Genomic DNA, 26,475 nt, shown 5'->3' on the forward strand with positions numbered 1-26,475 from the left:
ACTTTGTCTATCCTTTTTGTTATACAACCAGTTGTTTTTGTTATGGGGTTTTTAAAGATTATTTGGGGGGTCCTCCATGCACCTATCATTCCCATTGCAGGGTTAGATCTTGGACTCCAGTGCGCTCCCGCACACAGTGCTAGAGTCTTGCACATAAATTCATATCCTGGGACTAATCCAACAGCGTTACCGTCCATTCTAAGTAACTCACCCTACTACTCCTAATTCTCATCCTCAACGTGAGGGCACTGAATAACCAGTTGAAACGCAGAGCAAAACTATCATACCTGGAAAGCACGGAGGCAGATATATGCCTTCTTCAGGAAACGCACCTACTAGCCAAAGATTGTCATTGACTCAGGGCTTGTGCGTTCCCCACTCAAATGTTTTCCTCCTGCCCTATCAAGTAAGCGGGGTGGCCATCTTGGTTATCCCAAACCTTCAGCGGTAAAATGGTACAGAAAGAAGCTGAAATCAAAGGAAGGCTCTTGGCACATAGATTCACACTGGGGAGTCACACGCTGCTTATAGGGTCAATATATGGACCAAACGAAGGCCAAGAGAAATTCCTCCACTCGGGATTACAGAGATAATGGCCACAGATGAACGTAAAATTTCGTTGGGAGGAGATCTCAACTTGGTTTTTGACAACACCCTTGATATGTCAGCGCAAAGATTCAGACTAGCTGGTGCCCTGTCCGTGCAAGGTCAGGATAGGACTGATCGATTTCTGGAGGACTGCTCATCCCCAGGCCAGGGAATGCTCTTTGTTCTTTTCCGCACGAAACATACGCCAGGCTAGATTGTCTCATAGGTACTAATGACCTCCACATACTAGCCACAGACACATAAATACTCACAGCCACGCTCTCTGACCACTCCCCAGTAGTGGCCACACTGTCCTTGCCCCCAATGCAACGCCCCACCAGGCCGTGGCGTCTAAGGGACACACTCCTACAGCGCCCGGAGCTGGTGACACAAATTCGTAAGGCCTTGGGGAATTACCTCCTACATAACGACATCCCAGAAATCTTCAAGACCACGATGTGGGACGCGTTTGAATCGGTTATCCAAGGTGAATTCATCTTGATTTCCGCGGCGGATAATGCTCTCCATAAGGAGAAAAGAGAGCCTTTCTCAGGAGATACAAGAACTGCAACATATCCATCAGAGGACGGGAGCGCCCAGGGTATGGCGCCAACTTTTGGGGCTGAGATCACAGCTAGCATCGATCGATCTGGATCAAGCTGAGTATGCAACCCTCCAGCACTCTTTTTATGTGGGGGAGGGGGGGTGATAGATGTGACTGACTGCTTGCGGATAAACTGCAAGAGTCCAGGCAGAGACCGGGAGTACAAAAGATACACGACCACGGCGGGAGTACAGTGTTGGAGGACTCTGAAATATCTAAAATCTTTCAGGACTATTATACACACCTATATCAGGGTCATACTCTAGATTGTACAGAAAGCGACCGGTACTTGCTAAATGCGCAGTCTGAGGCTTTGTCTCCAGAGGAAGCCGAGAACCTTGATGGTAAAATTCGAGCCGAGGAGGTAATAGCGGGGATTTCCTGAGTAACTTAGCCAAATCCCCAGGCCCAGACGGCTTACCTCAGCTTTTTATAAAACATTTTGTCCGGCGGTGGCTCCGCTCCTGATGCAGCTTTTTAACACATTTACAGAGCCAATTATGATCCCACCTTTTATGTTAGAGGCCGCAATTATTGTTATCCCTAAGTAAGGGAAGGACAAAACACACTGCAGCTCGTTCCGACCCATCTTACTTTCAAATGTGGACTTGAAATTATTCACATTAATACTGGCGCACAGGTTGAGCACACACATGGCCGCCCTAGTTGACTCCAAGCAAGCGGGATTCAGCCCTCAAAGGCAGACAAGCGTTAACACCAAATGGGTACACCATATAATAGAAAAGGCATCCAGAGCAGCAGGCAAGTACATGCTGGTGAGTATAGATGCCGAAAAGGACTTTGATAGTGTTCACTCGATCTCGTGTCTAGGCAGGGTGGCCGTGATTAAGATGATGATTCTTCCCACGATCCTATACTTATTCATAACTCCTCCCCTGCAGCAGCCCCGGGCTTGATCCACAAGATGCAGGCAGAGGTCCTATTATACAGAACAAGGGAACCCAAAGGAAATTTAGACAGGGACCTTGGGCAATTTCATGTTATAGAGAACAGTGGTCCCTATTCAGGGAGAATACAGTGTGATAGATAACCATACACTGGAATAGAATGTATGTCTTTTGTCCAGCCGGAAAAGAATTTCTTTTCATAATATTTTTCAAAAGTAGTATCAAAGAAAACATTCAGATGACAAGTGGGCACAGCCGTGCCCCACAGAACACAAGACAGAACAACGAACACAGAATTGGCCAAAAGGCAAGCCAAAATGGGTCTGTACACTTGTACTCAGTACACTGCAGGCAGAGGTCCAGCATTTTATCTGGCAGGGCTGGAGACCCTGGATGAGGAAAACCATTGGCTTTCTTCCACCTAGCGAGGGGGTCTGGGGATCCTGGACTTCCAGTTGTAATTTTATGCAGCACAGATCAGATACTCGGTGGAATGGAACCAGACCGAATCCTAGAGAAACACTGGCTGTTCCAGGACAGGGCAGTGGCTGGAACTTCACTTCAAAAGGTCCCCTTGCTCAAGAAGGGACATAGGCTCCGAAATAGCTACCTGTCTCCTATCACACAAACTACAATGTTGGTGGTGTGAAACCAAATGAACACAAGTCACACCCTCACTACTTTCCCTTCTCCCCTGATTCCACTGTTCGAGAACACAGAGTTTGAGCCGGGGTTGGGGAGGCCAGATTAACACGGTGGCACAGTGCGCTCTGGGCCATCTCTTTGATGGCGAATGAGTGCTACCATTCGAGAAGATCAACGCGGACTATGGGATCACCACAACGGAGAGACTGCGCTACTTGCAGCTCCGACTGTGGGTGTTGCAACCACAAAACAGACCCATTGCAGACAGATTACTGACTCAAAATGAGAGATGGCTTTTATCCAAGTCATCAGACAAAAAACTTATTTCCGACCTGTACTCCCTACTGAACACGCAAAATAAACGTCTCTATATCGTGGGTCGGGTTAGATGGAAGAAAGACTTGAGGAGGATGTTGAGCAACAAAAAGTGGGAAGGGATCTATCACAGAGCCAAGCACTCAGCCACAAACACTGCCCTGATGGAAATGCTACAAAAGTAACCACTTAACTGGTACTACACCCCAGTGAGGGTTATACGTAGGGTAAACCCTGCACGGATTGTTTGTGGCGATGCGGAGAACAGGGAACTCTGGTGCACGTAGTATGGGGATGCCAGCTACTGCAGCCCTACTGGACTCAAGTGCTGAACGAAATATACACACGCCTAGATACTCAATACCCATGTTCCCTGCATATACACTTTTAGGGGTGCCTAATCCCCTTATGTAACCCCTGAAATCAGGAGAGGGCGGCAGATAGGCCTTGCCCTAGGAGCGGCTTTGCAAAACATCCTCGCCTACTGTGGGACTGCACAGATTCCTAAACACATGGGCTGGTTCCAACGGTTGTGGCGCATTTTGGGTATGAAGAAGATAACCCTAAAGCTGATGGCCGGGAGAGGCTCGGCCTTCAGATACATGCGCCAACCGTTCTTAACTTTGCTATCACATGAATTTCGAGAGCTCTCCTGCCCCAAATACTAACGCTTATTACGTTTACAAGAGGCGGCCGCTTCTCCAACTCCAGAGCAAAAGTAACTGACCACACCAGCAACACGGACTCACGCGATAACACAGAGGTGAATGAAGTGAGGGTGGTGGGAGGGGGCTGGGGTTTAGTTTGCCTAATGGCCGATGTATACTGCCAGAATACACAGGGTTTGTTCACCCATGAGACTGCATGGCCTACATAGGCACAGTTTGTTTATTTCCATAAAAATGCAATAAAAGTGTTGAACCATTAAAAAAACTAGTTTTGAGTTTCTTCCTCAAACGATCTCCCGATTGCACCTGACGAGCTGATAAGGGCACGTCGTTCCTATGCTTTGGTGCCAAGTAGCTGATGGCGCGCCCGCCCGGGTGCACTTGCTTATCTTAGATTCCTGGAAGGTACATATGTTTTTATGAGCGACTGAGGATATCCCCGCGCTTTGTTAGCAAAAGCTTTGTGACAATAGCACAAAGCTTCAATAGAAGATCTCTGGTTAACCGGTAGCCAGTGTCATTTCCTAAGTGTGGCCCCAATAGACGTACGCCTCCGCAGATTCAGTAGAAGGCGTACTGCAGAGTTTAGCAGTCTCTGGAATCCTTTGATCCGTCCCTGAGTAACTCCAAGATACAGAACATTGCAATGATCTAATCTTTATACATTCAAGGCCTGGAAAATCTTTTTTTTTTTTTTTTTTTGCTGACTCCCAACAGGCACAAGATTTTACTCTCCTTTTTACTCTGCATCTTGAGCATCCCAAAGCATTTTCGGGCCACTGCAGTGATTTGACTATCCAAAGCTTACCAAGCCAAACGCCAGGTTTTTTAACCTCCGGTTTAGGAACAGGCGCTGATCCAACTCCTGAGGCCACAATGCCGTTGATCAGATATAGGTCCATCCACCTAGCAACTCCTGCCAGGTATAGGCACTAGGTGGAGGCCATGTGTGCCGAATTCTGTGACAGCATGATGAGCTGCGTATCATCTGCATATGGAATGACCGTCCATCTGTAGCGTACTCAAACAACAAGCGGGGTTGCTGAACCGTTCCTAAAAAAGGGGAGAGGGAAGGAGAATGGGCTGTACCATAGGGGTATAATATCACCCTTGGGCATCCATTAGGTTGGACATGTTTGCCTCACACACCCCGAAGGATGTCATGCTTCATCATCGGCGGTTGCTCCTCGTCGGGGAGGCGGTGCAATCCCCGACGGGCTCACCTCAAAGAGGGGCTCTTTAGCGGAGATCTTTTTGTCCACTTGCCTGTTGATGAAGTGCCGAGTACTCAGGTGGTTAGTAATCCAAGACCTTTAGGTGAGTCTGATATTCATCACGTCAGTAATTGCCTTCCCTGATTAGAGTTCTCCCTTAGAGATAGCAGTTGTGTTTTTAACCACTGGTTCTTACCATTGTTTTAAACACCACGGACATAGGTAAGAGAGTGTTCACTACACTACGCACTCTCACTACACCACAGGCATGTTCGTATGTGTAACTTCACACACACCACCTTCACTTCACTGCACTGAGATGCTTAGATTGGCTGTTACCATTTATAAAAGTTGTTGACATTTGTAACGATACCTGCACTAATGTCTCTTTTTATCTCCATACTTCAGGCACAGGATTCCCCTGAGGTAACACACTAGGTTCATGACACTAGCATGTCCTTGTTTTAAAACTCTCACTCACACGTTCACTAGGTCCTGAAGAATCGCGGGAAGAACCCAAGCGAGAAACATGTTCCCACACTTCATCAACAGGCAAGTGGACAAAAAGATCTCCGCTAAAGAGCCCCTCTTTGAGGTGAGCCCGTCGGGGATTGCACCGCACCACACCACAGTTCCAGCACCTCTCAATTAAGATGTTATGGGACGCAGTATTAAACACAACGCTAAGATCCAGTAACAGCAGCCCCACAGAATTGCTTGTGTCCAAAATATGATGGACAGCCTCGGTCACCAATATCAAGGCAGATTCGGTGGTGTATGAGGGCCGAAAGCCAGATTGAGTCCTACGCAGCAGGTTATGGCTTGCTAAGAAACTCGAGAGCTGATTGTTGACAAATCTCTCTGTTATCTTGGATAATGCCAGAAATAGCAAAACCAACTGTAGTTTTTCAGGTTTGGTGGGGTCCAACATTGTTTTTTTCAACAATGACACTGCTACTGCATGCTTCAAGCACCCAGGAACCTGACCTGACCACAGGGAGCAATTCAAGAGTACACCCAAGACTGAATTAACCACTTCCCCGCCTCTTTCCACAATAGATAGCGAAGCTGGATCCTGTGGTGAGCCTGACTTCACTGAAGAGACTAACTTGGAGATCTTCTACGACTCAATGGGTCTAAAATTCATCAGCCCCACACTCTTCTCTGAATAGTCAAACCAGGCCCTCATATTCGGTGTCTCTGGCTTTCGCTTAGAAAATGTCATATAATTTATTCACTTTTTCGAAAATGAACTGGGCTAAGGCATTACATGCTGCCTCTAAAGGCATGATTGAGGCCGAACAAATAGGCCAGACAAGTATTTATGGTTGTATTGTTGGGGCCCAATGTGGTTTTACGCTTCGGAGCCTTTCTTTTCCCCATTGCTTAAGGTGTAAAACAACGCTCCAGAAAGGGGCTAAGCAAAGGGTAAGTTGCAAAACTAAGTTAGACGAGGGAGTGTTGTACCATATATAAAAAAAGAGAACCTGCTCACTTGCTAACAGAAACTAAAATGTTTCCTTGTAGACCCCCCCAATTAGAAAATCAAGAGGGTAGGCCCAGCCTTGGTCAGCAGACGGGCCCACTCCTCGCCCGGGCACGTCCTGTGGGTCTCCAAGCACTAAAAAGCGAATTGTAAGAGTTGGAACCCATCTTTGTGGGCTCACGTGTGTTCCGGAGGTTGGGCTCCCTCCCCAGCAGGCAGCAAGAAAGGCACCCTACGCCCACAGGTCTCAAGTACTAAAGAGTGGCGTGGCAGTGTCTGAGCCCTTCCTCCTGGATTCCCAGGTGTGTTCTGGGTGTTATGGTCCCCCACAGCAGGCAGCAAGATATGGCGCCTCTCACCCGCGGGTCTTCATGTGCTAAAGAGTGCACTGACAGCGTCCAAGCCCCTCCTGGCTCACAGGTGTGTTCTGGGGGTTGTGGTCCCCCATAGCAGGTAGCAAGAAAGGTGTCCCACGAGTCTCCAAGCACCAAAGAGCACTGTGTCGGCCTCCAAGCCCCTCCTCCTGGGCTTACCAGTGTGTTCTGGGGGTTTTAGCCCCCACAGCGGGCACCAAGAAGGGTTTCCTTAAAGCATAATATCCTCACATTATTCAGTTTAGTAAAAGTGTATATATTTTTACACTGGGACCAGTAATGCAATCTGAGCTCACAGCTCACTGTATTTCCTTAGAGTGCTCCTCCTAATAGTAAAGGCTTTGCATTAATGTATCATATATACGCGTTTGAACAACTCGAGTGTATGGATACGAATATTGCCTTGTGTAGCAGACATACTTTTTACAGATCCATACTGTGATACTGTAAAACTATACAAAAAGGGTTGTGCTGCACTGGAGGAACTTGCGCTGCAGTGAATTTTTCCTACTTACCCAGTTAAGAAAATAGACACCAAAACTTGTCCTTGTTCCCAAACAATAAATGGTGGACGCGGGGCACCACCCCAATCGAGGCCTGACTTTTCATTAGAGGATTGTAGATATTCGGGCGATAATTCTATTGAGTCTGACTCGAGCTCAGAGCCTATGCCTTGCAGTATTGAACCTCTTATGCTTCATGACCTCTTGCATCCTGTTGATGCCACACCAGATGGGAGATGGAATCTCTCTGTTGATGTTTGCAGAGTAGTGCTGCAACACCAAGGAAGTCTCATTACCCAGGTGCAGACTTTCCATTTGGTGCATCACGAGATCAGCAGCAGCAGCACTCCAACCTTCTGAAAATTGTCTTTCATTCTCCCACAGGCTCATAGCTACCTTGGTTATCAATGCCTCCTTTCTGGGTGGATGCACACCTGGGAGACTTGACAATTTGAGTCCTTTGGTTCATATCCTACCTGGGCCTACACATAGATATGCTCCAGCTATTGGTAGGATATCTTTCTCTAAACGGCCTTTCTCTCTTCCAGCCTGGGGAACAATACCCAAATCCCACTGCCCATTATATCACAGGATAGGTAGGTTTGAGATTGTGAAACCCCTGTTGGGCGCAGTGACTGGGAATCTTCATAGTATCTGCTTACCTATGACACCCTCAATGTGAGGTCTGATGCACTTCGCAACTCTTACTGGAGGACCATGAGTGGGAGCTACACCCTGAGCGGCTAGAAATAGTCTTCTCCAGATTGGAGTTTCCCTTAGTGGATCTTTTTGCCACGACCCAGAACAGTAAGCGTCCTTAGTTTTGTGCCGTTCACATCTATCTAAATGGTTCTAGGAGGGTGCCTTCAGTTTCATTTGGTCTCAGGTCATGCTATCCTGCCTTAAGCATTTCTACCAATCTTGGTTCTATCAAGACTACTACTGAAGGTGTGATGATCAATCACTCCTGATTCTGAACACCGCAGACATGGCGAGGAGTTTCTATATCACAATCTGTTGCCACTCTGCATTTGGCCACCCCTGCCAATCCTGTGGAGAGTAAACCTGCTCACACAACTGGAGGGTCCAATTCCTCACCCTAAAACCTGGGACTGCTCACACAGAGTTGGAGCTCTAAAAGTCATTTTGGATTTGTCTTTGGGTTTCTTATGGTGTCATTTTGGCTGCCAGGAAGCATGCTACTAAGTTAATCTACACAGCTTGCTGGGCTAGGTTTGTCCATTAGGGCAAGTAGAAAGGCAATAAGCCCCATTTAAATCTTGCCTTTACTACATCTTGCGATTTGTTGTCTCTAGCTCAACAAGACCTCCCAGTGGCTGCAATCAAGGGCTGTTGAGCGGCCCTGCCTGCTTTCATGTGTCTGCCTAATTAACTGTCTCTGTTTACGTCCCACTGTGGCACGTTTCCAGAAAGTTTGCTTTATTCCCTCCCACTCCATTTATTATTTCCCAGTGGGACTTGAGCCTTTTTTTTTTTTAACTTTCTTGATGATTTGTCCATTTCAGCAGATACACAGTTGCCCGATGTGTTCCTTTCTTAATTAGTTCGGCTTGCAGGCTCAGAGAAATTCAGGCCTCTTTTGTTCATGTGTTTCACAGGCTTTTACCCGGATGAGCTGGTCCTTCGCACATGTCCATCTTTTCTTTTACCCAAGGTAGTCTCCGGCCCAGTTTATCAAACTTCTATTTTTCTTTTTTTGACAAGTACTACTGCCTCACATCTCTGGCATGCAGTGACCGGTACCTCGCAACCCAAACAGAGTTACATTATTACCAAGGTAAACCAGCACTAGCGAGTTCCTTCTATTAGGTGGGTATTCCTTTGGGACCTATTCATAAGGTGAGGAATCTGTGGAAAGATGTAACCATGTGAAAAAAATGACTTCGCTTCAGTAGCAATATTTTTGCAGGATACATAATCTTCCTGCATATCGCTCACTCACCTCTCTCCTTCCCACTAAGCTAGTGCCACAGTTCAGAAGGTGTCTAAACATTCTCGGCCCGGGCACATTTGGGGCTCCCACCAAATTTTCTTGTTGATCCTTTGATGGAGTGAAGGGGTGCATCAGCTGCTGATAATTGATGAATATGTTTAATGGTCTTCTTAATGTGCTGTATTCTATTCTGTGCCCTCGATGCTTTCCGTTTCTTGGTTGTATGTTTCCGATTTTGTATTTTCAATGAAATCCCCCCAAAAAGTGATGTTCTAGTTCGGTTTTGGAATGAGACGCAAGGTAATGTTAAAACACCTGAAACCCATTCAAATACTGCAGTTTCTTCGCCATTGCTGGGGACTCCCCCTGGGATACGTGGGTGCATTATTTTCACAAACTGTAGTTTATTGACTGATGCTCATCACCTGTTTGAAGCCGCATCTGCTTTGAATGGAAAATAAACCATAATCTTTCCACAAAAAAGTGTCAAAACATGTTGTGCTATATTTATGGCTATCTTGGTTCCTCTCCACATGCCTCAATAGGGTTTAGATTGAATATCAAGAACTGACACCAGCGTGCCAGTTGGTACATAATATACACTAGAGATATCACATTTGGAGCCTGGGTCACAGCTCAAGCTGCATGCCACCCACCTTGTGATGTTGGAGTGTCATTGCTAGTAGTGGGGGGAGAAGTTTTCCTGACCTGTCTGAAGCCTGAAAGCAGTATTCATAAAGTGAAGAATCTACAAAAGGCTTTTTCGTCCACCAGAAACATTGTTACCATAGCGAAGTCACTTTTTCTTTAGACATGTTCTTGTTCTCCAGTAACAAGTTCCCATCTTAGAAGCATATTTTTTAGGTTTCGCCTGTCGAAAGCTGCGCAAGCAGCCTTTCGCGCAGGCGAAATCTAGTGAGAACAGTATGTGGCTTGGTCACCGCCTCTGTTCCATTGGCTAACTCCAAAAATGGAGGCTAGCCATTGGAACAGATTTGTGGGCGTTCCCGAGAATTTTAGGCTTTTGCCCACGTCATGCGGCGGTGGGCGGTGCTTTTTTTTTTTGTCTCGGCATCCTTCGTCACACCAGACTGCTCGCTCTCCCTGTGAGGACGCAAACCCGACCTGCTCCCCACCGTGTACTGCAGCAGGAAGAGCAATCAACGGCAGGGTGTGAACATGCGCTGTGCTCCCCTCTCCTCCCGCTGTCCTTGTGCCCGTTCCCGCCCCTCCCGCTGTCCCTGAACCCGTTCTCGTCCCCCCTCCCTCTGTCCGGTCCGTGTGCCCGTCCCCCCTCCCTGGGAGAAGTATTTAATGTCCCTCTGTGTGTCAAGCGCTATCAGGTTCCTAATTAGCTGAGTCAACCTTGTGTCCCTCTGTGCAGAAAAGAATGCGATGCTGGTGCTTGAGAAGTTAATCTTGTTTGTTTGCGCTCTGGTGTTCATTTGGCCTTTTGAAGGTGCACACCATCCGTCTCCCTGGAGGTAGAGGCTCGTGCTCCATACCTGTTCTTTAATAAAAAGATTAAAAGATCAGTTGCCATTCAGTGCTCGTCTTCTCAATACTATTTATTATCAGGCGCGTCACGGGAGGGGGGTAGGGGGGGTTTGCGGGGCAGAGAGGGCTCGTTGTCCTGGACCTCGTGTTCCTGCCACCAAATTCATCTTTGTAATGCGGCTGTGTGTATGTGTGGGTGTGTCTGTGTGTGTGTGTGTGTGGGTATGTGTGGCTCTGTGTGTGTGGCTCTCTGTATGTATGTGTGTGTGTGTGGCTGTGTGTGTGTGGCTCTCTGTATGTATGTGTGTGGCTGTGTGTGTGGCTCTCTGTATTTGTATTGCTGTGTGTGTGGCTCTCTGTATGTGTGTGTGTGGGAGCGACAGCAGTGTGGGAGCGACAGCAGTGTGAGAGCGACAGCAGTGTGAGAGACAGCAGTGTGAGTCTTCTAGGGAGAGCATGGTGTGTGGGAGAGCATGGTGTGTGAGAGGCAGCAGTGTGTGAGAGACAGCAGTGTGAGAGACCTTTTATTTATGTTTTGGTTTTTGAAACATAAACGCATTGTTATCTGCAATATCATTAGCTCAAACTTGCGACCTATTGCATTGCAAAGGCTATAGGTCTTTCATTTGCGAGAGATTACGCTATTGGCATTGTAAATGACAATGCCATTTATTTATTTTCAAAACCAACACAGAAATACAATTTTTGTCATTTACAATGCCAATAGCTCAAACTTTTCAAAAGGCGAAACCATTGCATTGTAAATGCTTGTTGTATTGGCTACTATATGTGCATTTTGCCGATCATTGTTAGTCAGAACTTAAGTTTTGCTTCGTAAAGGTATAACAAGTGAGAAAAGCTTGATTAAGAATGTGGCAATCCATTTTGTTCTGATTCTTGCTTCACATTTTTTTAGGTTTTGATTATACAAGCAATGTACTCGCTGGAAAGCTTTATGACATTCCAGTGACTGGGACCGTGGGTCATTCTTATGTCTCCTCATTTTCTTCCATAGAAGAGGTGCATCCAAGGGTAAGTATATTTGTGTTTCTAGTGTTGTGGCAGATTATAGATGTTACATTGTATGATGCTTAAAATGGAGAGTATGAACTGCATTATACTTTATGAACAACATAAAAAAAATCTTTTACAAGAATGTATACATCTGCTCATGACCACAGAGAATCAGCAACGCTAAAGTGGTCTTGTTTTCCCCCTCCGCTCCAGCAATATTTACCAGGATACCTCAAATAAACATATTGTACATTTCACTTGGTAACAGATTCCGAAAATCAGGGGGAGAAGCCCTGCAGTTGCTTTTCAATCAGTAGTATGTAAATACCTCAAGGGGCGTCCCTGTGGCCCCTCTCATGTACTCAGTTAGCATGAGAAATCTGCCATCTCTGTAGAGATCTCCCTAGTGTGTTAGGCCCATTGATTTAAACTGGATCTGAAAAACACGTTACTTATAGATTCCTTACCTTAGGATTACCCCCAGTCGTCAGACTGGATCCGGAAAGATTTTTCATCAGCAGTAGCTCTGCACGTCGGAAGGTGGCGTCGGTTAGCTCCGTGTCTGTCATCGGCGTTGTGGTCACCGGGATAACGTCGCAGCAGCTAGTTAGACGCCACCCTCATACGCTGACATCAGTCTTTATTTTTCCGCGCCAGCCAGCGCAGATTCTGGAAGAGTGGTACCTCAGTCATTATTTGACTAACTTTTTCTCAATGTCTTTTGTTGAGTCTTTGACTCCGTAAGGTGTACGAGGGATGCCCGGTTTCAAGGCCTGCAGTTCCTGCCATCGTATGATGTCGGTGACTGATCTGCAACGCGTGTCTCTTTTTTGCCTGGAGCTCGACCACAACCCCATGTCTTGCTCTGACTACCAGTTGTTGACGCCGAAGGCCTTGTAGGAGTGGTCCAGAAAGCTGCTTGAACACTGGCAATCGGCTCCATGCTGTTCGAAGTCCTGGTCGAGAGGGAGGTTGAGGAACCAGTTGCGGAGCCATCGTTATTCCGGCTCGAAATCATCGAAGTTTTCGCATTATAGGTCTGGTAAATCGAAGCATAAGAAGAAGGCACTTTGACTTCTCTTCGTCGGTCGGCAGATCCGACGAGGTGCGCGGGTGGTACCACCCCGGCGGCTCCGCTTGCACAGGACGAAGGGTCGACTCGGAGCTTCCCTCCCTTTCCGGGACCCGGAGCGACCCCGCCCAGCTTTGTACGTTCTATAAGGCGATACATGCCATGTTTGGGCAGACCGACCACACGGACGCGCCTTCAGGCCCTGCGGACTCGGTTGGGGGGGCCTAGGTCTTTGCTGCCGGTGGCTCTGGCGCCAAAGGCCCCCCGTGGATCCAGGCCTGGACCTTATTATACCTCGACCGGCTCTGCTTCCGACGGCACCACTACCGTCCCCAACGCCGGTCGGCCCCCCGGCCAACGTCGATCCCAGCCTCCTTCCCGACGTGGACACGGAGCCAGACAGGCGTTGACCGCCACCAGACCAGGCGCCTGGTAGGGTTTTTTTGCCCTTGTTCACTCCTGGAACCCCTTTCCAACCAGAAGATAAGGAGGACTGGGAGGGGTCAGTAACCCTTTAACTGACCAGCTTGAGCCTGAACAGGACTGGAGAGAGGAACTGGTGGATGCCAGTGGTCTTGACACTTTACCAGACCTTGGCATGTTGTCTCCTCCTACCGTGGCTATGGAGGAGGGAGTGTCCTACGCTGTGGTGTTGCATAGGGAGGCCAAGGCTCTCAACCTCAAGCTTCCTACGGTGGCAGTCAGGATTAACCTCCTGACTGAGGTGCTTTAACTGCGGGCGAGCTATTCGGAGCTCCTACTTCCGTTTAATGAGGCCCTCACTGAGGTCCTTTTTGACACCTGGTCCAGGCCCAACACGGGGGATCCTGTGGACAGGATGTTCGCCCAACGCCACTGCCCGGCTCCAGGCGACCCCACTTTCCTCTCCAAACACCCCCCCCCCCCCCCCCCCCCCCCGGAGAGCTTTGATGATCCAAGCCTCCACCTCCAAAAGCGCCTTCCCTACCGCTCCACCGGAAAGGGAATGCAAGAAGCTGGACCATCTTGGGAAGAAAATGTTCTCTTCCGCCTGCTTAGTGCTGCGGTCCGTAAACACTGTATGTCTCTTAGGCCGTTATTCGCACTCAGTGTGCCAAACGGAGGCGTAAGTGCTGCCTAAATGTCCAGAGGAGGCCTGGACAATGCTCTCCCAGGCTGTCGTCGCCGGGAGAGATGCAGCCAAGTTAACGATTCGTTGTGGGTTGGACACCTCAGACTCTCTGGGCAGCACCATTTCAACGTCGGTGGCGCTTCGCTTGGATGAGGTCCACTGGCTTTTCAGGGAATGTCCAAAACACCTTGATTGACATGCCCTTTGATGGCCATCACCTTTATGGCGACAAGGCAGACAACACCCTAAAGTGCCTCAAGGACTCGCGGGCTACGGCCAAGTCCTTGCGTCTCTGCTCCTGTCCGGCTCAGTCTGCTTTGTGCCTCTTTCATTGCTATGGAAGCGGAGCCCCGCTACATTCCTCCCAGGGCCACAGGCAGCAGTAAGTTACCCAACTTTCGCATGGCCTGGGACGTGGAAACCAACGTCGTGGTTCTGTGGGCCAGCGGGCCAGTCTGCAGCAGCCTCCGAACCGTCCTAGTCCGACCTTTCAGGCCCATCAAACGCCAGTGGGTGGAAGGATTCGCCATCACCTTCCCCATTATCGCACCATCACTTTGGACAGGTGGGTTTTGCAAATAGTCCGAAGGGGCTACTCCCTCCCCTTCGAGGCAAGTCCGTGCCTTCACCGCCGCTGGATTCATTCCGCATAAGGTTTCCTTCATCAAGGGTACCGCCCTCGTGAAACCTTAATAACGGAACACTGTTTCCCACCGATATCTACAGCTACACGGCACCTTCCTATACACCACTGTTCCTTTGCAATCTAATTCAGGTTTTCCTTCCTCCGGCTGAGACGTCCGCCGCCTACTCACAGGCTGTGCCCCCATGGACGCTCTGTCACCCTTTCAGCACTGTTTTCAATGACAACCCGGTCCTGAAGATGATCCTGATTGATAGGATCGAAACGTCGTTGACCGTTTAGCGCAACTGATGGGGCGTTTTCCATTGTGGCTCTGATAAATAACGTGCTAAACCTTTCAAAAATTTCGTATTATAAATAAGGCTCCCGGTTTTCCGTTTTAGGGATTTTTACAGATAAATACAGACAGAAAACAGGGTGATTTCTGTCTGCATTTATCTTTAAAAGTGGATAATACAGAAAATTGTGCTTCTTTTAAGGGACTCTCTGAGCTTTCTTTCATAAATTATGGGCCAACAGCTGAGCAGATGGACAGCATGATAAATTAAAAAACAGGATGAAATGTCTTTAACGGAATATGTTAACATATATTCATGGGATTGTGTTAATATCTACCAGTGTATGTATTGTGTAATTTTTGGCAGCTTAAATAGCTAAAACACGACAGACATCAAAGAATAAATCAGCGTCTGTCAGTTAAATAAATATGGAAATGTACAATTTTACAACTTTATTTATATGCAAACACAAAATAAATATGGATTAATACAGATAAAATGGCCAAAAAATAAATATGGATAAATAGACGGCGATGGGCAAAAATAAATACCATAAAACCGGGAGCCCTAATTATAAATCATTGCTTTGAGCCACATTGTTCACTGGATACACTGTATATATTCAAGCACCTTTGCACCATGCGCTGTTTCCGCTGATTACACAATTGTCACTTGCGTCGCCACTTTCTGTGTCACGTACACATTTAGAGCACCAACTCCAATTTGGGTTGTTTAATATTTGTTTTCCTATAGTGCTGCTACAACTGTTTTTTTTTTTTTTTTTTTAAATATATTTTTATTGCAGGAATTGGTAAATCGTTACATATTCGACCAGCATTATAGATCAAACAAAATCAGTGAAATGCAACCCTCCGTCCCCCAGCAGTATGTACCCTTACACAGCCATTCAGCCCACAACCCAATGGTCGGGCGGCGAAATCCAATGGGGGCTCAGCAGGAAGGCGAAGCTGGTCCGGATGATCCACTGTCCGTCATCTGCTTTTCTAAACAAGCCTACAAAACCCAAAAGAAACCCCTCCCTCAAAACACTATGAACCAAATTAATCCCTACCCAACCCCGCCATCAGTGCCCGGCAACAACCGCGTTAGGATCTGTGAGAGGACCCATGAGGAAAGTAACAGAGCTGTAAAGTGCAATTGTCTATCGGGACTCGGGGCGAGCTGCATCTTCACTTTCGGAGTCGCTGGGGGCGCAATAATCCCTGAGGGCCTGCACCAATGTCTCCCATTCTAGCGCTGCCTCCTGTGCCTTCTCATTATGCTGTCTCCTAGCTAGCTGGTATCTCAGCGTGCTTTCCCCCGCTGCCCACTTCAAGAGTTCGCTGTGCCACCGGCCCCCCGTCGGACCAGCCCGTGCCTTCCAGTTCCTGGTCACCTCTCGTTTAGCAAGGAGAAGCCCCAAATCGATGAATTTACTGGTAATTTTGTTTTTGGGGGTATGTGGAAACCAGTGTAGGAGTCCCACTGCCGCATCAACCGATAAGGATCTCCCTGTCACCTCCGCCAGGGTCTTCCCCACTTCTATCCAATAGGAGGACAATCCTGGGCAGGACCACAACATGTGGAGAAGGTCTGCCTCCGGCGCCGGGCATCTGGGGCAGACCGCCGAGCCCGTAGCAAAATACTGTTGGATTTTCGCCGGGGTCAGATATGCCCTGTGGAGTACGTAGTAGTGGACCAATTGAAAACGGGCGTGGCGTGTGCCCTTCCAGGCTCGCCGCACGAGTTGGGACCAGGTCGTCTCCGGGATCTCCTTACCTATGTCCTCCTCCCAACGGGTTCTCAAAGTAGTGAGGGGGGCCAGCCCCTCATTGATCAGTCTATCGTAGAGGCAAGTGACCGCCTTCACCGTACCCGCAGACATCATGACGTATTGGCACACCGGAGATATAGGGGGTTCCTCTTGCCCGCATTTCCAGTGCACCTGGATCGCTCGGACCAGGGCCGAGTGCAATAGAAAGTCGCCGCGAGGAACCTCGAAGCGATCAATGAGCCCCTGAAAGGGCAAGAGCGCCCCGTCCTCGTAGAGGTCACCTACCAATTGTAAGCCTGCGTCCTCCCAGTTTGCCAACCGTGACCAATCCCCGCCATGGGGCAAGGCCGTCAACATCCCCAAAGGTATTTCGGGCGCATACGGTATACGCAGTTGGCCCCGGGCGTGGGCTCGGTTCCAACACAGGCGAATGGTCTTCTCCTCCAGCGACAAGTCCTGTAAGGCCAAACGTTGTCGCAGCGCTATGAAGGAGAGAACATGCCTGGCCATCCCCGTACCTCTCCTGTCCTCTGGGCCCCGGAATTCCCTGGCGATCTCCTGGGTGAGGGTCTGGAGCTGCGCCGCTAAGTAGTACTTTTCAAAGTCCGGCACCGCAAGCCCACCCTCGGCTTTCGGCCTCATCAGGGTCCTGAGGGCCACCCTTCGGCGGCCAGAGCCCCAGAGGAATCCGACTATCATTGATCGTAATAGTCGAAACGTGGCCGGTGGGACCCAGATCGGTAGCGCCCGGAAATAATACAGCAACCGGGGAAGCGCCACCATTTTGAGTAAAGCGATCCGCCCTGCCACCGAGAGCGGTAGTGTAGCCCAGAAGTCCATACTGCCCCGTAGCGCTCGAGTGCTGCGGGCAATGTTCCCATCCAGGAGGTCAGATGGTTCATGGTAGACGTACACCCCCAGGTACTTAAAGCAGTCAGGTTCCCATCTAATCTCTCTACTGAGAACAGGGCTAGGGGTGCCTTTGCGAACCGGGAAAAGACAGGTCTTAGCCCAGTTCACCCGAAGGCCCGAGACCTCCCCAAACGTCGTGAGCGCCGCCGCAGCCCCATGCAGGGCAGCAACCGGGTCCTCAAGGAAGAGCAGCAGGTCATCGGCATACAGCGAAACGTAGTGTGGGCCCGAAGGTGTCCACAAGCCATTATAATGGGCTCCCGATCGGAGGTGCAGCGCGAGTGGCTCCACCGCCAGCGCAAAGAGAAGCGGGGATAACGAACAACCCTGTCTCGTGCCTCTCTCCACCGGGTATCGCGAGGAAATCAGCGGGCCCGCCCGAACCCTGGCCGATGCAGAGGTATACTGGACCGTGGTCCATCTGATGAAACCCTCGCCAAGGCCGAACCTCCGTAACACAGTGCTCAGGTAGTCCCTTTCTAGGCTGTCAAAAGCCTTCTCTAAGTCTACCGATAGGACTACCGGGCACGGGGCATCCACGAGCGGTTCTCCCAGCAAGCGGAGCAACCTGCGAATGTTCATGGTCGTGTTTCGCCTGGGGATGAATCCAGCCTGGTCTTCATGTACCAGGGAGCTCATGTGACCCAGCAGCCTCGAAGCCAAGATGCTGCTCAGTATTTTATAGTCAACCGTCAGCATTGATAAAGGACGGTAAGACCCCGGATCGGACGAGTCCCTTCCCGGCTTGAGGAGGGGAACCACTAAGGCCTCGCACATCGAGCCTGGGAGCCGACCAAGCCTCTTCGCCTCCCTATATACTATCAATAACCTCGGGGCTAGGAGATCAGCATAAGCTGCATAAAATTCCACAGGAAGGCCGTCCAGGCCCGGGGTCTTATTATAGTGCTGCTACAACTGTATACATTATTTTGTTCTCAATTATATGATGCTATGAGCACATTTCTAAAATCATTGCTTGAGTCTCCTTGTCTCTGTTCACGTAATGCTGGATGCATACATGTCTTATTGCCATTCAGAATAATACCAGCAGAGATATTGCTTGTTTATTCGCATGTACCTACCCTAATCTCAACGTGGTTTAAGGGTCATACTTCTGTAGTTAAATACAATAACAGCACTTCAAATGAATGCATATAATGCAATACCAACCCTCTCCGTGTTGTGAGTAGGTGGACATCTATTCACATCTGGAGACCACCCTTGGTGTCCAGCAGGAGGCAGTGCACCGGAGCCGACCGCTCTATGGCTACATATTGTGTGGCTGCCAGCACCAACACCAGGGATGTCACAAAAGCTGCCGCAAAAATACCTGTTGCTACAACCAGGGGGAAGCACCACCTGCTAGCCCCCTATGATCTTGTCATGCACTCGTGTGCCAAGCCAGGAAGCAATTACTGCTTAAACCCTAAACCTGGGGATCATTACCTGCTACTGCTACAATGCGAAGCTATACCTGCTACCACCCAAAATCTGAGGAGGAGAAACCTCCTCCAGCACTCGCCTAGTGATGTCCTGTCCAGAAATGCCCACAAACCTCTTGTTATTCCCGGCTAAAGCCTTCGGCCCCTGGCTGGGGAGTCTCTGCTGACAAGACAGGGAACTGCAGTACTTCACCCTCTCTGACCCACCATCAGTCAAAGGGCTGCTTAGAATCGGAGAGTCACTGCTGGTATTGGAAATGCAGAATATTTGCCCTCTCTGCCCAGGGGTGAAGGCAACCACTCAGTAAGTAAAATCCAAATTGAAACGCACCTGAGTAAATATGGAAACACATGGTCAGGCAGCATAGACGGAGAGAACAGTAGTGCAAAGTAAATGGGGCATGTGACCCAACGGTCACCCAGGGCAAACGACAGCAGATGGTAAAAGAGAGGGAATAAAACAGAGTATAGCCCAATCCGAGGATATACATGAGAGGAAACCCAAAACAGAGACCAAAACAAATACTCCACCCCTTTGTAACTGGCCCACTGCCAGGGACAACCGAAGGGAAATATGCAGTGAGACGGCAACTATGTCCCTCCGAGGCTAGAGGCAACAAGACTGTGCAGCATCGCCCCAGCGCGACAAGTGCACACCAGAGAGGGACACAGTCACCAACAGAACCGCCATTGACAGAGTCGCGACAAACCCGAAAAATACAAAGATCACACAATGCCAAAAAAAAACAACCACAAGGAGTAAGGTGAGGGAAAAGGAGAAAAAGCGCACAACATTAGACACAACAGCCATCATAGCTGGCCCACAAAGCCATCATTATGTGCTGAGAGAACCTGGGGAAACTGGGAGCAAGAGCAGTCCAGAGATGTCAAAACTACTCACGGCTAGCGGCAGCATCCAGCCCAGAGCGGAGGAAGGGAGAGAGACCTCGAAGGCAGTGAAGCGTCGTGGTTGGACCTCAGACTTCTGCTCAAAGGGGAAGGCAGCAGCCCGCCATAGCAGAATACATGCATTCTGGAGTCTCATTCGCTCACCAAATATGGAAACTGAAAAGATCTGTAGAACCCAACATCATAACTCCGTTACAACAATTCTAAAATAAAGATCATTTATTAACATGCATGGGAGCCTCAGACGGGCGCGAAGTGCTCGAATAGCAGAAGTAAAACACAATCATTTATAGACACAGACCACAAGAGGATGCAGCATCATAATACACGTGGCACAAATTAAGCATGGCCTACTTGACCAATTAGCAAAGGCATAGGCTGCGCTATACCATTTATGGTCCGAAATATACTGTTGCTGACTGCGTGCCTCAAGTAGGCAGTTTCTGGGGCATTCAACTGTAATGCAATGTATTAATTCTGGTACTTTTCCTTGTAACAATTTGCAACATCATAGAACGCACCAGAAATATTTCTAAATGTGATATGCTGAAATTCTTTGTGGGGAAGCTAGCGTCTTCCTCTGTTCTTGTATGTTTGTTGCGCAAGCCTTGCGTTATAGAAGCAGTTTCACTGAGGGATATTTGGAAAAGTACAAGCATCTTGTGCAGTGATTCTTATGTCAACTTAACAGGGCCTAAAGCTTCAAGTATTTGGTATCATATAAGAAAGATGGCTTCAATAAGGTGAAGATGCTCTACTTGCTGTTGACTGTAATCCGGAGTTGCGCCAAATAGTGCATGATGTTGAAGATATTTTCCTGTTGGATTTTTGGTTTAATTGGTAGAAAACATACGTCTGGCTTCCTGCAATGTCGCTGTGATATCTGAGAATACAGCGATTGCATTACCTTTAAAAAGTGAAATCCTGACATTTTCTAGCCAGGCAGAGTGTGGTATCCTGATCTCAAAAGTTTAAATGCCTCGCTATTCATAGCCCTGTCAGCAGATGTCCGGCCTAGCGATGGCCCGCTCTATTACCAGCATACGGGTTGAATGAATCGGAGCCAACAAATGATCTCGGCATTGGCTCCACCTATTCCTCTAGTCTGCCTGTATTTGTGGACTCAGGAACCCAAAGATACAAATATTGTTATGTAGAGGGCGCCTACAAGTCCTCATTCTTTGCCGCAATTACTTTATGTTTAAAGTATTTTATTCATTCAGCGTGACACATCCAAACTTATATACAGCAATATAGGATCAGCAAATGAAAAGGAGCAAAAGTCCGGCATGTCACAACATTTGAGCCCAAACATTCCCCACCACCCCAACGTCCCGATGCCCCCCCAACTCCCCCCACCCGCCCCCCCCCCCCACTGTCCAGTGCGCTACTTAACATGCAGCAGATCTCCGGAGGCTATAGGTAATTGGGGAGGAGGATCTCATCCCTCTCACTGATCTGGCGCTGGCGGGCTCGTAAGCCGTTGGAGACGGAGGTACCTCGGGCAAGTGAGCTCCCTGAACTCTGTGATCAGCAAAGAGTGAAATGGTTGCCACAGTTCATTATATTGCGTTATATCCCCAGCCACAACCAAAGACAACTTCTCCATCCCCAGCACGTGCCAAAGTCTGTGGAGCCAGCCTGTTATCGTGGGTACTGTGTCTGTACGCCAATGTATCAACATATTCTGAACAGCAGAGCCGAGTGCAATGGCGATCTGTCTACCTCTTCTGGACTTGAGGGGATACATTAGGGCATTTGGGAGTCCTAACAGGGTATATGCCGGGAAGCGCCGGAGCTCTATGCCAAAATGAGTCAATTTCATCCAGCACCTCCTTCCAGTAGTCAGTTAAGAGAGGACAGTCCCAGAGAATGTGCGTGAGTGTACCCCGATGTCCGCACCCCCGCCAGCACGTGTCCGTCTTACTATGGTCTAACTCATGAATCCGCTCAGGGGTATAATACCAGTAAGTGGACACTTTAGTAAAGGTATCTGTGAGGCCCATATGATAGGCTGAGTGGCGCGCCCTATAAGAGATGTGGTCCCATTCCTTGGGGCTCAGTGTCCTCCCAAGCTCCCGTTCCCATCTAACCCTCCCTGGATTGTGGAAGTGTGTGGAGGGTAATTGTAAAAACTTATACAGGTCTGAGATTAGTTTCGAGTCCGATGTACGGGACAACAGCCATCTCTCACACGGTGAGAGCATCCTATCCGCCACCTCCCGCACCTGTGGCTGAAGGGCCCAATGCCGAACCTGCATGTAACGGTGTTCTCCGTTTCAGGGAATGAGAATTCCTGTCGAAATTGTGTAAACGGGATGATACCCTCGGGGCCATACAGGTGACATAAAGCTCTGCATCCTGCCTGCCGCCAATGTGTGAAAGCTCCTTTCTCCATCCCGGGGGTGAAGGCAGGGTTATCCACTAGCGGCGAAAGGGGCGAAGGAAACGTGGTGAGGTCGTACCTAAGGTAGGTCGCATCTCAAACCCGTAAAGGTACCCTAGTAATGAAGGACACGTAAAGATTCTTAGGCCGATGAGTCCGGTGCAGGAACGGTATCTCCTGCAGAGGCCGCCCCGCCACCGCTTGGTCTTGGAAAAGCCAAAGCTTATCCGACTCCCACCTGCACCATTCGACCAAGTACCTCAATTGTGTCGCCTGAAAGTATTTCCGGAAGTCTGGAATGCCCAAGCCTCCAGCGTCAGGAGACAGAAGAGAAAGGGACCTGCGTAGCCTAGGCTTTTTCCCCTGCCAAATGAAACGGGCCACATCCGACTGCAATTGCTGTATCCACCCCTTCGGCGGCAGCAGCGGCAGAGCCCTGAATAAGTAGAGCACTTGTGGCAAGATCGTCATCTTGACGGCAGCAATCCTACCCAACCAGGAAAGGATGCCGCGATTCCAGCGACCTTGCTCGGCCTTGATCTTGGCACCCAAGGCCAAGTAGTTGGCCGAGACCATGGCTGGCAACGTAGGGGCAATCTGAATCCCTAAATACGCTATCGCCTCCGAGGACCAAAGTAGCGGGAACCTGTTCTGCAAGTACGCCTTGGTGTCAGGCGTCAGGGATGTATCCAAGGCCACCAACTTCCCCATATTTACTTTAAAGCCCGAGACCGTGCCGAATTCCGCCAGTTCTTCCATACAGGCCGGAAGTGATGTCCGGGGTGTAGCCAATGTGAAGATGACATCATCAGCGTAGAGACTAACCGCATGGGTAAAGCCACCCATCCGTATCCCCTCCACCGCCGGTCTAGTCCGCACCCGCTGAGCGAGCGGCTCCATGTAGAGAGCGAAGAGCAAGGGTGAGAGTGGGCAGCCCTGCCTTGTGCCTCTCTCAATGGGGAAGGCTGCGGAAGTATGGCCATTAACTCGGACCACCGCTGATGGTCCCTTATAGCAGTTGAGGATCATAGAGCGAAACCGTTCTCCAATACTCGCCTTCACCAGCACTTGTTCCAAGAAGGGCCAGTGCACGCGGTCGAACGCTTTTTCGGCGTCGACCGTAAGCATCATCCTCTCTCCCGGTATCCGGGACTCCTTCTCCAGCAGGTGGACCACCCGTTTTGTATTATCCACCGTCTGCCGTCCCGGAACAAAGCCCGCCTGATCCGGATCAACAAGGCCGGGCAGATGAAGCGCCAAGCGGCTTGCCAAGATCCCCGTATAAAGTTTCAGGTCGACATTTAAAAGAGATATCGGCCTAAAAGATCCACAGTGTTTGGGGTCTTTCCCTGGTTTGGGGATTACCGTTACGGAAGCCCTCAAGAGATCAGGCGGGATGGCTCCAGGTTCCGCGAAGGAATTGAAAAGGCCGTCGAGGATTGGGGCTAACGATCCGCAGAACGTCTTATAGAAGAGGGCCGAGTAGCCATCTGGGCCCGGTGCTTTGCCATGCTTGAGCCTGGCAATGGCCGTTACTACTTCCTCTATGCTAATGTCCCTGTTTAGGTGGTCCGCCTGTAGCGGGTCCAAGGAGGGCAAAGTGATCGAGTCTAGGTAGGAGGTCATAGCCGGCACGTCCGGCGGGTCACCCGCATAGAGGTTGCCGTAGAACTCCCGGAACGCGGCCGAGATACAGGCGTCATCCGTCACTATTACGCCCATGGGATCAGAGAGTTCTTTCACCAGCTGGCTCTGCCTAGTGGGCCGGAGTCTATTGGCCAATAGTTTGCCGCAGCGATCCCCCCCAGTGTAAAACGCATGGCGTAGTCGAAGGGCCGCATATTCCGCCCTGTCCATATCTAAGGCGGCAAGAAGCTGCCTCCAAATCCTCGGGCCCCAGTTCTGCAGTGAATCAGCTCCAATTCCCGGACCCTGTCAGTAAGCTCATCCCTCTTTATCCTGCGCTCCCTATTATCGGCCGCAGAGATCGATATGAACTCTCCTCGGAGGACCGCCTTCAAGGCTGCCCACTGGGTGGCTCTGGTAGTATCTGTGTTGTCGTTGTGCGCTAAATATTCACGAAGTACCTGCTCAATACGGTCCGTCACCGTTTTCCTGTGGAGCAGAGTGTCCCGGAGGCGCCAGACCCTCGCCGGGGCGGCAGACGGTGGCAAGCAAAAGGATGCCTCAACAGGGGCGTGATCCAACAGGGAAATAACCCCCATGTCTACGGTAGTCGCCAGGGCCTGCACCGGGGAGGTGACCAGAAGGTGATCAAGCCTCGCATAAGTCTTGTGCGCGTGGGAGTAGTATGAGTAATCCCTGTCCGCGGGGTGCTTATAACGCCGGAGGTCCACCTCCGCAAGACTCGCCTTGCAGCCAGCGGGGAGCGCTGAGCCGATCTATCGACCACCGAATCAAAGGCCATGTTAAGGTCGCTCCCGAGGATAACATGCCTGTCCGGCGAGGCCGAAATCTCTTCCACCACAGACTGCAAGAACCGTTCCTGTTTGTCATTAGGGCTATGAAGAGAGCCTACCGTGAATATCATGCCCCCCACTCGAAACCTATGTGCCAACATCCTCCCTTTAATTTCTGCGAATTTATGGATGTGCTCCCCCCTGAAGTGTCGAGCCACTAGAATCGCTACCCCGGCTGTCTTGGTAGGACCTGAAGAAAAGAACTGCGTCGGAAATTTACAAGAGCGTAGCCTATGTGTGTCCTGTGGCAATAGGTGTGTTTCCTGAAGGAGACAGATGTCTTCTTGGGTGTTCTCCAACAGGGAAAGCACCGCTCGCCGCTTAACTGGATTGTTCAGACCCCTGACATTCAGGGTCACAATTTTAAAGGAATGAGGAGGCATAGGAAGAAATGTGCGTAAAGGCGCAAGTGTCCTGCATGGTGAATACCGCGGGTGAGCATACTCCCTCAAACGCAAACAGCAAGTCCTGTACCCACCAACAGTATGCAACGCCTCTTCCCCCTTGCGCAGCGCGGCCTATTACCAACCACCAGCCCCAGTGCGACAAATTCACCCTCCATAGACGCGCCCACCTCACAGACCCCCTCCCCATGCACCAACCCATCGCCACAAAGCAAAGCAAAATGGAGAAACTCAGGCAAAGCAACATTACCTAGTACAGCGCACTGGACAACTTCTTTTCCCACACCCAACTCCCATGAACCCTCCTGGTACCCCAACACCCCAAAACAACCCCTTCCAAACCCCAAACACTGTCCCCGTCCCTCCAAAAATAGAGTCAAGGAAACCATTGTCCAGACCGGCCCAAAAAGGCAAGCCTATGGGAAAGTCTCGAAAGTTGACGTCCAGCCACAACACCACCCCCGCTCAACCCCCCACTCCCCCAGGCCCCCAAACCTGCAGCTCAAAAAAGAAGAAGCGATGTCGATCTCCCCCTGGAGAATTCTTAGGCGGTCAAAGCAACCTCCTCTGTCGCCGTTTCTCTAGCGACCTCCCGCACAGCATTATCCATCTCAGCCCGGATGGTAGGCGAGTCTGGTCTCGCCGAAGAGGTCGAAGACCTGCGGCCAGTGATCGATTGCCAGCCATCCCTGGTGATCCGGCGACGGCGTGGAGTGGGCCCATCTTCGTCAGTCGCCGTGATGCCCAACACAGTACAGGTGTCCTGAAGGGAGCGCAGCTGATGCAATATTCCGTTCCAGCGGAAGATAATACGGAAAGGGTGGCCCCAAGAATATTGAATGTCATGTTCCCGCAAGGAATCAGTCACAATCTTAAAAGACTTGCGTTTCTGCAGGGTGACCACTGAAAGATCTTGAAAGAGGGCCACCTTATGGCCTCTGAACTCCAAGGAGAGCTTAGTGCGAGCTACCCTTAGAATCCTTTCCTTCAGGGGATAGTCCGGCAGGAAAGCCAGAAGATCGGGGGGAGGTGCCGGGGCTCTACGTCGTGGGCCCACTCTATGAGCCCTATCGATCCTGAGAGTAAAGTCTGCCGGCTCACCCAGTATATATATTTACAACAAGGGGTGGTGAGGGACAGAGTCTCTGAATTAAGCAGAAAGCTCTCACCCAGTCAAGAGATCAGGGCTAGATCCAACACCGTTTTTTAGCTCACTGCACCATCCCAGTTTCAGAACCCGGCTGTATGCAAATTAGTCTGTTCCTGTCCCAGTGCATGATGGGAACAGGGCAAA

General features: G+C 49.8%; 1 protein-coding gene across 2 annotated transcripts in view; it reads left to right on the forward strand.

Moving 5' to 3' along the window:
- The window catches only part of NAPRT (nicotinate phosphoribosyltransferase), a 368,826-nt gene that overhangs the window by 169,773 nt on the left and 172,578 nt on the right, over positions 1-26,475 (forward strand). For both annotated transcript variants that reach the window (XM_086966311.1, XM_086966312.1), the window contains exon 5: positions 11,673-11,788. In XM_086966311.1, coding sequence (XP_086822437.1) covers positions 11,673-11,788 — 116 coding nt within the window. The remainder of the gene's footprint in view (positions 1-11,672; positions 11,789-26,475) is intronic.

The sequence above is a fragment of the Lissotriton vulgaris genome, chromosome 4_1 (assembly GCF_964263255.1).
Source record: "Lissotriton vulgaris chromosome 4_1, aLisVul1.2, whole genome shotgun sequence".
NCBI classification, from domain to species: domain Eukaryota; kingdom Metazoa; phylum Chordata; class Amphibia; order Caudata; family Salamandridae; genus Lissotriton; species Lissotriton vulgaris.